This window comes from Gossypium raimondii, chromosome 5 (genome assembly GCF_025698545.1).
Source record: "Gossypium raimondii isolate GPD5lz chromosome 5, ASM2569854v1, whole genome shotgun sequence".
Classification (NCBI taxonomy): Eukaryota; Viridiplantae; Streptophyta; class Magnoliopsida; order Malvales; family Malvaceae; genus Gossypium; species Gossypium raimondii.
Window position 1 is genome coordinate 12362005 of NC_068569.1, and position 16164 is coordinate 12378168.

Sequence of the window (16164 nt, forward strand, 5' to 3'; positions counted from 1 at the left end):
TCAAAAGTAGCCCTCAAGAACCTGAATTTTCAGCTATGAATTGTCACCTCAAATAAGCGTTAGAGCGATCTTAGTCGGTGCTGGTTACTATACCTTATAATGCAATTCCCACTTGGGGTCTAGTTTGCTGTGAAAGCTTGATCATTCTTCCCCGCTGCTAAGATAATTATATAGGGAAGGAATTACTGGGCTTAGATGGGTTGGTGAGTTGCTACTTTTTTTGAAGATTTTTCCGACGCTGCTAATACAACAATAAAGGTGGAAGAAATCGCAGAACTAGCATAAAGGGTTAGAGTTAGACGGAGAGTTTTCATGGATCTTCATTCTTCACAGCAAAACATATGGTAGAAAGAAACCGAAAGAATGGTAGATGCCGTATTTAGTAGGGGAAATCTCAGCCTAAAAGAAATAATGCAAGTTATATATATTATTGGTACTTCTACAATTGGCTAACATATCTTAGACAAAAACAAATCACTGTTAACTCACATACTATAAACAGGATTCTCTTTATGATTCAAACTCACTAGTAAATTTTTGGGATGAACACCCAGTGCTGCTAGACCAAGTGCTGGGATTCATTAACTGTATAATTTAATTAAACTAAATTTTGTTGAAATATAAAGTGAAAGTCTCCCGTAGTGCTTAAAACATAAATAATCATATATAAACTAAAGAGATTGCGTTTAGTTTGACTCAAATTTTCAATTTAAACATGATTTGATTCGACCTCATCATGTATAACACACACGTCATTGATGGAGGAGCACATTGAGCTCCCATCAATGATTGAGTTTAAAGGTGTGCATTTTTTTTAGTTTCACACTGTTCTACTTATTTTGGGCACTTTGAAGTGGTTTTATTCTTTTAATCCGTAGTATATCTCAATAGAATTTAAAAAAAAAAAAAAACCCATTCGATAATAGTAGTGCCTATCATGTCAAGGACACTTGACCCTCACCGAAATACTGCTCCTTTATTCAATCACGTTCAAAAGAAATTTTTTTTAAGGATACGGTCCTACGACAAATTATTAAAATAAAAAAAATCCAGTTATAAAATTAAATAAAAGAAATATGTGTATATCTCAAGATTCATTCATATTTATCATTGATTTCGAAAGGTAATTAAGAGTCCTCATCACTCAAGTATAGCTAGTAAAACCCAAGCTTTCACCGTCTCTTTTGTTTCTTTTATTCATTTTATATATTTTAAATTATAATACACTTCAGAGTAAAATATTTATATAAACAATTTTAAAATTAATATAAAGACTATAAATGATTTTAGTTGAAATGGTAAAATTAACATGGTGAACACCAAAATATTTTGCATTCAAATCTTATAATTTCTATGTGTATATAATTTTTAAATTTATTGATAAATTTACATTGAGTTGAGATTCAGTTGATAGTATCGAGTGACAAAATCTTAATATATAAATAAATCTCCATGCCTTAATTTCATACTTTATATGTAGATGTATAGGTATCATATTGTAAATTGCTTTTCATACACTCCATTCTTGGACATACTAAAATTGCTCTTATACTTTCTTCCTTTTAATTCTACAACGGTTCATTCCTATATGATTAATTATAGCTTAAATATTTATTGAAAACATTACATATTGTCCTCAATTTCAATATATATGATGATAAAAAGGAAATTTTACTTTAAATATTTAAATGCACGCCCTCGAATTAAAAAGGTTCCAAGGTTGAAAGCTATAGTTTTATATATTTTAACGATTTGCATGCCTATAGAAAATGGTGAAAGCCAAGATTGGTTGATTTAATGATTATTAACGACTAAGTGCATGCTTTATCCGTAAAAAAAATTTAATGATCTCAACATTAACTATAATGCCTCAAGTTTTGTCCCCTCGTTGTAACTTGGATTTTACGTAATCAATTTTAACTATTACCATAACATGCTGGCATAACTTAATTAATGTGTTTAAAGGGTGAACCAAGCCCTCAAATTAGCTCCACCTCAATTATATACGTTTTCTCTTTTCTCCATATCATAATCATGATTTGATCTTTCCATACAAGAGAATGTCATAATTTTGCTTTTTATTTAGGGTTTTTAGCTGTTGACGACATCACCATTAATTTTAGAGCAACACATTATTAACTTCCCGTTGAGTGCAATTATTATGCCTTTCAATAATAATAATTATTGTTCTATATATCCATCTTAATTAAATAGTCGATTTTGTTAGTTTAAAATACTTAATGAACTTATAAAATTAAAGGGAAAATATCACTAAATTACTAGTAAGTTTACGTTTTGCTCATTCAATTGTAAAAAATTACAAAATGGTCATTGGACTTTTTTTTTTCTAAACTTCAGCTAGCGAGCTCCAAATAACGATTTGACAATCAGTGTTGTGGACGAGTAGGTGAACATACCTTAGATCCAAGATGTTCTGACGGTCAGTGTCGGAGATAGGAGAAGAAAGTAGCTGTGATTTTAGTTTGCAGATTCGTGCATTCAAAGTCGTGAAAAAAAATGGAACTATAAAAAAGAAGAGGGAGGAAAGCATTCGATTGGTGTAGGTGGTGTAAACGGAAAAGGCCATACAACAGTGGTTTTAACAATTCAATGACTTAAATAAAAACTTTTAAATAATTTAATAATCAATTTTGTAACTTTTTAAAATTAAATAATCAAAACATAACTTATTAATAATTTAATGAAAATTACCCTAAAATTAACCAGATTTCTGCAGTAACATAAGTTGGACAAGAAGCCCGTCTTGTCTGAGTACTATTATCTTCCAAATGAAAAAGGAAAAAGAAATTCAAATTAAAAGTCATTACAAACTTTGAAAAAAAATGATGTTAAAATATGCCCCATTGGCTTCAGGGTCACTTCTTTTTGTTCTTAATTTTAACCACTTTTTTTAGACTTTGGGGTGATCCCGGTGCGATATGTTTGGTACTTTAATTTGGCTGTGATTCTTTTTGTAATACCCCTACTATTTTCTTGCTTTCTCTTCTTCCATGATTTCTATTTCATTTAAGGGGAGTCTTTGTTTTCTTTTTCCTTTCTAAAGATACCTTTCTTGCATTTCATCGTCTTAGAAAAGTAACAATAACTTGCATGCATAAACAGGGCCGAAATTAGTAAAAATAAAATTATATTTTGGATAAAAATTTGATTTAATTTTTTAAAATTTATAAATATAGAAGTTATTAAAATGATAAAATTATATTTTACTATCATAAAATTATAATTTAATTTCAGAAGGTCAAAAATAATGAAGAAATAATTTGTGTGAGATAAAATTGTGTTTATATACAATTTAGAACACGACCACATGTGTAACTTTACACTTTTTTTTTTATTGTGTGACGAATAAAATTTATATAAATAAATTAATAAAATTTCAAATATAAAATAGTAAAATATACAAATATGAGACACACGTGATTATTAAATTCACCGTTTACTATAATAATGTTGGAATAGGACAGGAATACTTTTAGAGTTGGCTTTTAGTGTACTTTGAATGACTAGTTTTTTATAAGCAATATTAAAATTCTTAATATTTTATTTACGAGGTCTGTATATATATTACAAAGCATTGTTTGGCTTTGCTCTCTAGCTAGCTAGGAATAGCATAAATAATGTCCAATATAAACTTAAGTAGGGTGTTTTTTTGTTCTTCCTGATAGGTATTGTAGGTTAAATTTCACCAAAAAAGTTAGACTTAAAAATTGTTTTAGTGAATAGGTTGATTTTTAAAATATTTATCGGAATAGATTGATTTTGGAAAGAAAGTAAAAATGTGTTCAACATGACACACTTTTTTGCATAGTCAAAGTAAAAATATGCTTAGTTGGACTCATTTTCAGTTGATTGTGTTTTTCTACAAAGTCAGTTGAAAATGCGTCTAGCCCTCTCTCCAAAATCGACTTATTCCAATAAATATATGAGAAATCGACCTATTCTCTCAAAATTTTTTAAAACTAACTTTTTTTAGTTAATTTAGCCCTTATTTTAAACAAGGATAGACCCAATTAACTACTGTAATTATTTTTTAATAATATTGAGTAAATCTTACTTTAAATCACAATGTCTAAAACATTTTTTATCCTAAACTTTGAAATCGGTAGAAAATAAACTCTTTAGGATTAATGTTAGAAATTCTAAGGCGCAACTTGAATAATAACAATAATAAAAATAATAATAATAATAATAATAATAATAATATATTATTATTATTATTGTTATTATTATTATTAGAAATAGAAGAAAATATGAATGGTTTAAAAACAAACCATAATAATTTGATTGTTTCTTGACAAACACCGCTTCTATATGCATTTAATGATTATTCCAGGTCCAAAAAAAGTCACTTTTTTTAAATTTATCGAAATAGGCTCGGTATTTTATTATTTACCGAAATGGGCCATTTTTCCTTAAATCGCGTCCACGTCAGCGTGCTTTGTTGACGTGGACACAAATAACGCTAACGTCAGCAAAGCGCGCTGACGTGGACGCGATTTGCTGACATGTCCCCTGACTTCGCGCTGACGTGGACGCGATTTAGGGGAAAAAGGGCCCATTCCGGTAAATAATAAAATACCGGGCCCATTTCGGTAAATTTAAAAAAAAAAGTAGCTTTTTTTGGTATTTTGCCCTTTCATTTGTTTGACGGATATGTGCTGCTTATCAAGACGAGTCAATTCTCCGGCCATTGCTGAAATCGTACAAATTTTTACGATTTAAAAAATAATTTTTTTTAAAATTATTTAAAAATAGGGATTTAAGAGAAATTTAAGAGCAAATTGAGATTAAATATGGATTTGAGAGAAATTTGGAAGGAAATTGAGAGCAAATTGAGAGGAAATTTGAGAGAGGATTAGTTTGTGAAAAAAAAATAAAGGGTGGGGGTATTTATAATTTTTTTTGACCCGTTGGGGGGGGCAACGGTTAAAAAAATGACCATTGCACTGTTCACGCGCAGGGAAATCGCGTCCCCAAGGGCGCGCTACGTGGCAGCAAATCGTGTCCACGTCAGCGCGCTTTGCTGACGTGGACACAAATAGCACTTACGTGGACGCTATTTGTTCCACGTCAGCAAAGCGCGCTGACGTGGACGCGATTTGCTGACACGTCCCTTGACTTCGCGCTGACGTGGACGCGATTTAGGAGAAAATGGCCCATTCCGGTAAATAATAAAATATCGGGCCCATTTCGGTAAATTTAAAAAAAATAATTTTTTTTAGTATTTTGCCCGATTACTCCCAAGTTAAACAGAATTTGTTCAGTTTTCAGCAATTTAAAGCACCATTTTTACAACGCCCAACGATTTTCATGAAACATCAAATTTACTTTAACCTTCAAATATTCTTAATTTTTTATTATATTTATAATTGATTCACATATTCCTAATAAAAGTAAAGAAAATTATGTTTATGATTCGAATTCATTACGTAGATTTTTGAAGTAAACATCTAATGTGGTTAGCCAACGAGCTAAGTTCCAAATTTCATATATTTTTAATTGATTTTATGATTATATAAATTTTTATATAATATTTATAATTATTCATAACTTAGCCACATTCTTTAAATAAGAGAATATATGCGATTCAAGACGCTTCAATTTATATCCTCCTGTATTAGCAATAATGTTAATATCAATTAAGCTCAAGTTAAAATTCAACCGGTTTATATAATTTTTTAATAAAGTATTAAATTTATGGTTTTAATGATTAATTAGAATTTAAATTCAACTAATAAGCTTTAGTTTATCAACAAGGTTGTACTCCATATTTAAGATTCACAATTTATAAATAGGTGAACTCCTCCTAAATTTTTTAATTAATTAAGTAAACTTGAATTAATAATTTAATTTAACAAAAAATTAATTAAAAATGGAATTTAGATAATTAGAAGAAAATGATTGAAACAATGCAAGTTAAAGTAGTAAATGACCGTACTCATGGCCTTAAAGTCGTAGAGAGTTTCTAAAACAGTCCAACATTTCTAGTCTCAAAAACTTGCTACTTACGGACATTTTAGTCGCTATCTTCTTTCGGCCACGACTTTTCGGACCATGTTCTCATATTAGAAAAAAACCACCTCATTCGTCTTAATTCAAATTCTCTCTCCCGGCGTCTAATCTTATCATCAATTTTGTATTTTTTGGATTGTTTTAGTCAATGGTAGGGATATCCAAATTTGAATTTTCGATCTGTATCAACTAAAACTTTTTCTTTTTTCTTTTTAATTCTTGAAACTATTTTATAATATAAGTTGTATTTGATTTCTTAAAATATTTTATATTTTCATTTTCTATTTCTTTTAAATTGAAAATTACATTTATAAAATAAAATTTATTTTTAATAATGAAAATGTGAAAACACTTTTATTCTCATTTTCTTAAAATATAATAATAAACTTAAATCTAGGTGAAAATAGTATAGGAATTGGGAAAATAATTTTTTTGATATCCGGTACTATGCGGTTTATGTTTAAATTTTGTGAACTCTCAAGATTTACAAATATCTAATCAGAATGCTAAGCTACTAAAATCTTCAAAACTTAGAACATGAAAATAAAAGTGCCTTGTTTTGGGATGCAACCACAGATAATAGCAGATTGTATGGAAAAACCTTGAGTAAAAATATCAGATTGTTTGGCTAGAAAATGACGTTACTGTTGTCCATATTATTAAAAATGTAAGAGTAATGGGGAACAGCAGGCATTGTATTGTACATATGCATGAGATGAGAAAGAGACGGCAAACTTCCCCTGCATTTGATCCCAAACAAAAAACACCACCTCCATTTCTGCCCAATACCTTCAACCTCGTGGGCTCCATCACCCACCGACCTTCCTTTCCAACCCGACCCTACTAACACTCATTTATCATCATCTCTTCTACTATTACTATATGTATTCCCAAATCCAAAGTAGTCGAAAAGATTTTACTTAATTGCCTGACTGAGGTTAATCTAATTTGTTACTCTCTTCAAGATTTTTTCAAAAAAATGATGTTGTATTGTGTTTTAAGCTTTGTCAATTCTTGAACGGAAAGAATCCAATTTGTTGTTTTTTTTTTTAAATGATTATCTTATCTAATTTACTTACTGGGTTTTGGTGAAAGAATGATAATGAAAACTATAGTTTACTAATTTCAACCATGGGAGTAAAAAAACTGAAGTAAGAAAAATCTAAGGCCTTTGCATCTTTTTTCCCGCGCTTTAAATCCCACTTTTTTCATTGTTTTCAATCCCACCACCACCGTCTATGTCTTCAATCTTGTACTAAAAATAATATGTCTTCTTTGTTGCTTTCCTAACATATCACATTCACTTTCTTTCCCCCAAATTTACTCTCTTTTTTGTTTTTTCTTTTAAGGTTACAATAACCCAAAATCTTTTGTTATCATTTTCATGCTCTCAACTCTAATTCCTTCTGATTTCGTCTCTCATAAATGGAAACAATCAAACCCAAATCAGCTTTAACAAACAGCAACAACAAGAGCAGGCTAGCAAGGACTTTCCAAAAAGTCATCAACCTAAGAACCGCCACGAAAATCGCTTCCAGCAATGGGGTTGGGATCTGTGTTCTCGCATCCCAACGCAAATTGCCGCACCATGGTTCAACTCCAGACCGGAAAACTTCTTCCCATGCACCAAACAACTCCATGGTTAAGCAAAAAGCGGTATTGGAAGCGCTGCTTGCTAAGGTTTTCGCCAGTGTTACTTCCATCAAAGCCGCTTATGCCGAGCTGCAACTGGCTCAGCATCCTTACAACAGTGACGCTATTCAGGCTTCGGACCAAGCTGTCGTGGAAGAGCTCCGAGCACTTTCGGAGGTGAAGCGCAAGTTTTTGAAGAAAGAGCTTGATCTTTCACCTCAGGTTACTTTAATGCTCGCTGAGATTCAAGAACAGCAAAGCTTGATGCGAACTTACGGAATCACGATCAAGAAGCTGGAGTCCGATGTGGAGGAAAAAGGTTCGGACATTGCTTTACTTCGTAAGCAGCTTGAAGAATGCACGACCTTTAACAAGTCCTTGGAAAAGAAACTAAACGCCAGCGGGCCTTTGTCCATGTTCGATGATTTCCAGTTCACGAAGTTGAATCCAAGTCATTTCGTGCAAGTTCTACACTTTTGTTTGAGATCTGCTCGCAGTTTTGTGAAGGTGATGGTCAAGGAAATGGAGTCGGCAAAATGGGATCTTGATGCAGCTGCTAAAACCATTGAACCTGGAGCTGTTTTTGCAAGAGAAAGCCATAAGTGCTTTGCATTTGAATCCTTTGTGTGTAGAACAATGTTGGAAGGTTTCGACTCCCCTGATTTTGGGGTCGCAAAAGAGTCTGACTCAAAAAGACTTGACCCCGAGCAGCATTTCAACACATTCAAGACCCTGAAATCTGCACACCCTAAATCGTTTTTAGCTCAAAACCCAAGCTCTTCTTTAGCTAGATTCACCAGAACCAAGTACCTCAACCTTGTCCATGCTAAAATGGAGTGTTCCTTTTTCGGGAACTTGAACCAAAGGAAGCTAGTTACCTCCGGTGGGTTCCCGGATACAGCTTTTTTCACAGCTTTTGCAGAGATGTCTAGGCGGTTTTGGCTCTTGCATTGCTTGGGATTTTCAATGCATGAACAAGTTTCGATCTTTCAGGTAAAGAAAGACTGTAGCTTCTCGGAGATTTACATGGAAAATGTGACTGAAGAATCACTTTTATCGGGCGAAATCAACGATGGCAATGTTGACGTTAGGGTCAGTTTCACGGTGGTTCCAGGGTTTAAGATTGGTGCAACTGTGATACAAAGTCAAGTTTATTTGTCTCCGGTGATTACTCCTCCGGTCAGTCGTTGATTTTCCTTTTTCTTTCTTTTTGGATAATTCATGTATAGTAGTACTTCATTTAATAGATGAAACGTGTTAAGCCATCCGCGCTCGTTTTTGGTTGCACGCGCCGCTAGGTGAGTGCTATTTGCAAGCGTGTGTTTGAAGGGTTTTAAGTTTAGTTTCCACTTCCACTTTAGAACTTAGAAGTGCACTTATCTCCCATGTTATGGGAAGAAAGCGGAGCGTGGGGTGGCGCGTCAGTCCTGGCCTGTGGAGTAGTAGTCATCTCGACCCATACCCCAAACTACACAAGGAGCAAGAGGAGGTGTAGTTTAGGTTATGGGAGAGAGCAAGGTCTTCTTTAAAAAAAAAGCTTTAGTTTTATGATAGAGAAAGAAAACATGTTATGGAGAAAAAAAGCTGTATGTCAATATAATATAATTGTAGAAGTGTAATATGCCCAAAAAATCAAAGGCAAGAATTGCAAGTTGCACCGGATGAATATTTTTAAAGCTATGATTAGCTTTGCGGTAATGCATGAACAATCTTGTGTTTTTCCCCCTTTTTTGAATATTCAATTCTTTACGTGTCAAATGTATCAGCTCATTTAATATTCCTAATACTGGGAAATGATAGTTCTCCCAATTAGCATGACAAATGCTTTTTGGTTCCTCCAGTATTTCCATAATCCTCCTGATTTATGGCAAAACTTCACGATCAAATATCAAATTCCGACTGTAAATTGTTGTTCTTCCTTCAAAACAGCATTTTTATCTTCATGGGTGGTTTGGGTCGAATACAACTAGGTAGGTATAACATTGGGGGAAGCAATGTAGGGCCAGATAATTAAAAACAATACTATAATTTAAGGAAAGTGAGGTTACATGCTGTATTTGCAAAATATCAGCAAAAAGGTTCACGGGCTCTGCTCTCTTCTCTGTGCTATGGGAGTTTTTTTTTTTTACCTCATTTCGTTGCAACGTTTAGCTATGCTCAGTGCAACCAGACATGAAGCCGACAGTCCTTGATTGATTGCCAGTTCGTTTTGGGTTTTCGAAAAGACAATAAATGTGTGCGGGAAACAAAAACTTATGCTTACTAAATTTTGTCTTTCCCACGAGAGGACATGATTACTAGTAATTCAATCCATTCAACTTCCTTCAAATTTGCACCCTTTGGTAATGCTACTAATCACTAATTTAATTCATGTTTATTGTCCAAAGGTTAGTCTATGCAGTTCAACCTAACGGTAAAGCATGAGATAAATAGGATCCAAAGAGGAAGACTTAAAAAATATTTTAACAGTACGGCCACATCAAAGATGAAAACATAAAAGGAAAATTATTTGCTATGATACGAGGTTCTAACACTTTTTAGATAAAATAAATGTTATAGGCTGGTGTGGTCTTTGGTTACTTAAAGGGTTATATGCTGGCATGGCATCTACATGAGCTAACTGCAAACTGTTTCCACGTGACTTCATTAGCTGGGTCAATGGGTCAGGACCCATGACCCACATCCATCTCTTCATTAGACCACGTTCATGAAATTCAATAACCTAAAGTATTTTACACATCGTTTTATTTATCTTGGACTAGCAGAGTATCCTACTTAATTATTTCTCACTTCTGAATTCAGTTCATATTTTAGTTTAACAAAAAAAGGCCCCTACTTTGTTCCCGCTTTCAACAGTCAGTTTCCAATAGAATGTAAGCATAGAAAAACTAGCTCCAATATTTCTATAAAATTTAATGAAGGTTAAGAAAAGTATCCAATTGGGAAAAAAATCACTCAAAATAACATGTGTACGAGTTCATTCAACAGGATGACTTTCGCAACCAGCTGAGACCTGTGCTAGTGTTACCGCCACCAGGAAGAAGTTTGGTCATTGTGAGAAATTAATGATACTTATATGGATGTACTGCAATTAAATACATACCATGTGGATGTTATGACTGCACAAAAGGAAAGGTTGGTAACCTTGATGCTTTTTGCTGGAGATGCATCTTTCAATTCCACGAATGAGCCAGCAGGGTCCCTCTTACCCTATCACAGTTCTCCACATCTATGCCTCAAATGGCCAAATAATCAGACAGAAGGCCCCGGCATATTATTTTCAGCAGACAACTCCCAAACCTAGCAGAAAATTGATATCTACCTTCGTCAGAGGTCAGGCATGTCCTTCTTCCCAACTGGTTGAAAGGATAACATGCACAGAGTTTTCTCTAAAGCCATCGAGGATATGTTTCAAATGGAGTCTTCTGATCTGGTATCTGAGAAGGGTTCAGGATCTGAAGCTTCTGCAAGAGATTCAAGCATGTTTACAACCTCAGCTGGGTCATCCAAATAATACTTGGCTTTGCTAGGTTTCTGACCAACTGTGCAGGCAAATACGGATGTATTCGAGGAGAGGACACCACTGGAAATTGCACTACTGATTATCTCAAACATCTCCTCATCAGATCTGTCATCGCCAATGCAGAGAACAAAATCAGCCTGCCTTCCACTCTCAGCCATGGTTGTGAAGATCTTTTCGGCAACCACACCTTTACTGACTCCCTAAAAGCAACAGTAAATGTTGATTCAACATCATGCATTCATCAAATTGTGAACCCAAAGTTATCACATCACAATTCACAAATAACCAATTTAAAGAAATCCCTCCAAAACTGATTGCATTATATTCAGGGCGGAAAAAAGAATGATATCTACTGACCCCCCCAAAAGCAACAGTAAATGTAAATGTTGATTCAACACCATGCATTTATCAAATTGCAAAACCAAAGTTATTAGATAACAATTCACAAATAACCAATTAAAGAAAAAACTCTAAAGCTGATTGCATTATATTCAGGACTGAGAAGAATGATATTTACTTGCTATATTTCTATTTGAAGCTTTTCTTACCCTTAATCCACAAAAGTTAATTTCTTCTTATTCAAAAAGTACTGCCTCAGTAATCTGAGAAGTACAAACTTACAACCTAAGCTTGGGACCAAGGCAAAGTACTCTATTACAATTACCATCAAAAGCATGCTGAAAAAAAAATACCAAAACAAAAGTCAAGTACATACCTGTGGTTTCACTTCGACAATAAACTGTCCACTTTTCACAGTCACAGGTTCATTTGCTAATACACTCTCAAGATGGTCTAACATCTCCTTGGCCTGGCTAGATCCAAAACCTGGGTCCGCATCGCGATGGTGCCAGACCAAAGCACTCTCCTTGGTTTCAATAGAGGAGCCATCAGTGGCCTCTGTATACAACTTCATAACAGGCTCAGCTATTTCCTTCCACCCAAATTCACTATTCTGCCCACAAACTTCCCAATTGTCATTAGCAGACCACCTGAAATATAAACAACTCAAAATAAGTGCACCTACTGAAGAAACACTAAGAAAAAATGCTATAAGAACAAAGAAAGAAAAAATCACACCTCATGAAATAACCATGTTCAGCAGCAATACCAAGTTTCTTACATGGAGAAAACCACTGGGCTAAACTGTCCCTTCCTCTTCCACTTACAACAAAGACAGTATTCTTGATATCACTGGAGAGTGTGTTTATGATCGATATAACCTCTGAACTTGGAGTCTTGTTATGTGATGTTTGAGGCATTACTGTTCCATCATAGTCCAATAATATAGCCCTGTTTTTGGACCTCAGATACACAGATACAATGTGATCAATAGACAACTTTCTGAAGTTAGGATCAAGAGCTACAACTCTGAATCCAAAGCTCAAACCAATTCCCCAACAACGTCTCCAGAAGTGGTCTTTACATGTCCTTTCCATATCTTGGAAGAAGCTCCGGGACCAAAATGCCACATCATGTGAGCTAACATACCTATAATGCTTCTCGTGGCGAAGCTGTTTCTCAGCATCAGCCATAGAGATTGCCTCATTCATTGCCTCGGCAGTTGTTTCAATATTCCAAGGATTTACCCGAATTGCACCACTGAGTGAAGGAGAGCAACCAATGAACTCTGATACAACTAGCATGCTCTTCTTGGACCCACTTGATTCTGAGGAAGACTCTGATTCAGATACTCCTTGCCGACACACAATATACTCGTAAGGAGTAAGATTCATTCCATCCCTCACAGCTGTGACTACAACACACTCAGCTACACTGTAGTAAGCAACCCTTTCACTCAGGGATACAGGCCTATCAATGAAGACAATTGGTTCATAACCAGGTCGCCCAAAAGTCTCATTGATTCTCTTACAGCTTGCTGTTATTTCAGCCTGAATCTCCTCAAGATCTTGCCCTCTACCCCTGGCTGGGTTTGCGATCTGTACCAAAACTGCTCTCCCCTGCCACTTCGGGTGCTGTTTCAGCATCTGCTCCATTGCCAGCAGCTTCAAGTTGACACCCTTAAAGACATCCATATCATCGACTCCAAGCAATACAGTCTTTCCCTCAAACTGTTGTTTAAGCTCCCCTACTCTCCACTCCTTATCCGCAAGTCTCAATACAGACTCAATCTGAGCCATGTGGATTCCAACGGGCATGATTTTTATACCAATTGTCCTTCCATAGTACTCCACTCCAATATAACCTCTCTTTGACTGATACTCTAAACCTAACATTCGACTACAACAAGACAGAAAATGCCGAGCATAATCAAAAGTATGAAAACCAATTAGGTCTGAATTCAAGAGTGCCTTTAGGATCTCTTCCCTCACAGGTAAAGTCCTATATATCTCAGATGAAGGGAATGGACTATGAAGAAAAAACCCCATTCTCAATGTATTAAACCTTCTCCTCAAGAAGGTAGGTAGTACCATCAAATGATAGTCATGGATCCAAACATAATCATCTTCTGGGTTTATAACTTCAATAACCCTTTGAGAGAAAATCTTGTTAGCGGCAACATATGCCTCCCACAAAGACCTATAAAACCTGCCCCCATGATTTGCTGAAAATGGAAGCATATAATGGAAAAGAGGCCACAAATGCTGTTTACAGAAACCGTGATAAAACTTGGTCAAAATGTCAGGAGGAAGAAATGCAGGGACACACTTAAATCTATCCAACAAAAGCTGCGACACATCATCTTGTTCACTTGGATCAACATCAACCTTCAAAGAACCAACATACAAAACCTCCATTTCTTCAGGCAAACCATCTTTTAATTGTAACAACAACGAATCATCATCCCAACTAAAACTCCACCCTTTATTGTCAGGTCTACGCTTAGCTTTAACTGGGAGCTGATTAGCTACGATGATAATTCTGTCTTGAATAATCGAGGAGGGCACATCTGAGGCCACACTATTAGCCTGGTCATCGTCAAGCTCTGAAATAACCCCTGGAACGGTCATTACTCGTGGCAGCCGTTTCTTTTCACGAGGTTGACCCATTACCGGGAAATTACCAGAAGCTAGATCTAAAAGATTGGTATATGATTTTGACATCATCTTTAACCTCTTTATTTAGATTTACCCTCAACAATAACTAATCAGAAAGACCTCTATACTATAAACACTACGCCTCAAGAATTCTAGTTCTCTTCCTCAAGTTATCTTCTAATTTGGCATGATCTGCATTAGGTATCATCAAAAGCATCATCTTTACATGAACAATAATACACAAGAATACATAAAACAAAGTAAACCCATGAATAAATTAGATCCCAAATTTAAAAAAGAGAAAGAAAAAGAAAAGAAAGAATATCATCCAAATGAATATTATATCAAAATTTAATCTAAACAAAACCCAGATGACTCCAAAATAATGGGAGCAAACTTGAAAAGAAAACGAATCGATCACTGAAACTAGCCTTACCTTTCAAAGCACAAAGTTTGCGTCTTTAATGAAACCCTTTGGATCAAAATATGAAAGTAATGAAGAAAAAATTGGAACTAACTTGAAAGGGGTTTCTTTTTGTGGAAGAAAAAATCTAGGGTTTGTTTTGGGTTTGTTTTGGTCCTCCCTTTATCTCATTCTCGAGGATCCACATTTACACTCCCTCTTTTCCTTTCTTTCTTCATATCTTTATTATTTTTATTATTTTTATCATTTTTTATTCTTTTTGGGTTTTTTTTCCTTTCTCTCTCTTGCGAGTTGCAATCGTTCGTGAGATATTGTAAATGCCGTTTATCAAAAAAGCCATGTGATGCCGACATTGATCCGTAGCCGTTCGATTTTTACAAAATTCATCTCAGCCGTTTTTTTAAGATTAACTGGTTGAGCGAGTTGCAGGTAACCCAAAATGGGTGCTGCCATGGTTCCCTTTCCTCCCAAGTTTACTGTTTTTCTCATTTTATCTCAACTTGCACGCGAAAAAAATTCAAGGAATATTATCACTTAATATCAGATTATACACATTGGGAAAAACGTATAAAAATGTATAAAATTAATATCAAGAAAGATGATTGAATAATATTAAAAAAAATTAAAACTTCACAATTTAACCACTCGTTCATTTTTTAATTTTTTAGATTTTAAAATATATAAAAAATGTATTCATATTTTATCAGAGTTGTATCTTTTTTTCAAGAAAATAAAAAATTATAATGGTGTAGCAGCATTTAACATAACGTGTAAAGTTTAAAATTTTGATGGATCCCTATAAATGATACTCAAATGATGATATAATATTTTATATTAAAGCATTTAGGGCAGGATTGACGCCTCCCGCGACATAGCGTAAAATTCCTGCGAGGGCTTCTCTCTTTTGAATTTTATTATTTATTTAGAGGATAACGTTGGCCAGTAGACAACTCAGTATGCCAGCTGGCATTTTTGAGTTTTTTTCCGTCGCACGCTTCCCAAAGCAGAGTCTTACGTGGCATCCAGTGAACTCGACCATGTTTCTATGTTTCGTGCGACCTCATGATCCCACGAGTCATCTTCAAAAAAGAAGAAAGGGAAAAGGAGCCATCACATCACGTATTATCTCAAATGCCATAAAACCTTTACGCCTAACTACAGCTATTTAATTCTAAAAATCCATGAGAAAATTTGAGTAAATATATATGTGTAAGTCATTATTATAGTTAAATTGTTGAAATGATATCTTTAATATACCTCATACAACGGTCTAGTCTTTATGTGAAACATAATTTCAATTATTCAGTTGATTTGATCAAACATCAATTAAAATATCAGTTTATGGAAAGACTACAATTTTGTTGAACGCGTAGTGAACATGTCTGGAATTTTATATTTTTTATTTTTTAAATAATTTATTTGTTTAAAATGAACGGAACAAATACACTCCAGCATCCGCCGGATTCAAAAACATTGTAACTTACTAAATTACAGAAAAGTAATTGGATAACTCTGTGGTCCAACACAATACCTGATGGGAATAGGGACACCGCTTC

General features: G+C 34.4%; 2 protein-coding genes across 2 annotated transcripts; one reads left to right on the forward strand and one right to left on the reverse strand.

The window, feature by feature from the left end:
* Positions 1-7193: 7193 nt before the first annotated feature.
* LOC105768431 (protein GRAVITROPIC IN THE LIGHT 1) lies at positions 7194-9400 on the forward strand. The gene has a single exon (XM_012588343.2). It carries the CDS (start codon positions 7459-7461, stop codon positions 8854-8856), a length of 1398 nt encoding a protein of 465 aa, XP_012443797.1. The 5' UTR covers positions 7194-7458; the 3' UTR covers positions 8857-9400.
* Positions 9401-10545: 1145 nt separating this feature from the next.
* LOC105768429 (probable alpha,alpha-trehalose-phosphate synthase [UDP-forming] 7) lies at positions 10546-14862 on the reverse strand. The gene is made up of 4 exons (XM_012588342.2): positions 14621-14862; positions 12266-14376; positions 11904-12177; positions 10546-11388 (listed from the first exon to the last, which is right to left on the reverse strand). Exons 2-4 carry the CDS (start codon positions 14251-14253, stop codon positions 11077-11079), a joined length of 2574 nt encoding a protein of 857 aa, XP_012443796.1. The 5' UTR covers positions 14254-14376; positions 14621-14862; the 3' UTR covers positions 10546-11076.
* Between the last annotated feature and the right edge of the window lie 1302 nt (positions 14863-16164).

Bases quoted from the DNA above. Each gene is read 5' to 3' on its own strand.
- LOC105768431 (XM_012588343.2), top strand. From the start codon at position 7,459: ATGGAAACAATCAAACCCAAATCAGCTTTAACAAACAGCAACAACAAG.
- LOC105768429 (XM_012588342.2), bottom strand. From the start codon at position 14,253: ATGATGTCAAAATCATATACCAATCTTTTAGATCTAGCTTCTGGTAAT. The intron at 12,178-12,265 runs GTGTGATTTTTT...TTTATATTTCAG, and splicing joins GAACATGGTTATTTCATGAG to GTGGTCTGCTAATGACAATT. The intron at 11,389-11,903 runs GTATGTACTTGA...TGTTGCTTTTAG, and splicing joins TTGTCGAAGTGAAACCACAG to GGAGTCAGTAAAGGTGTGGT.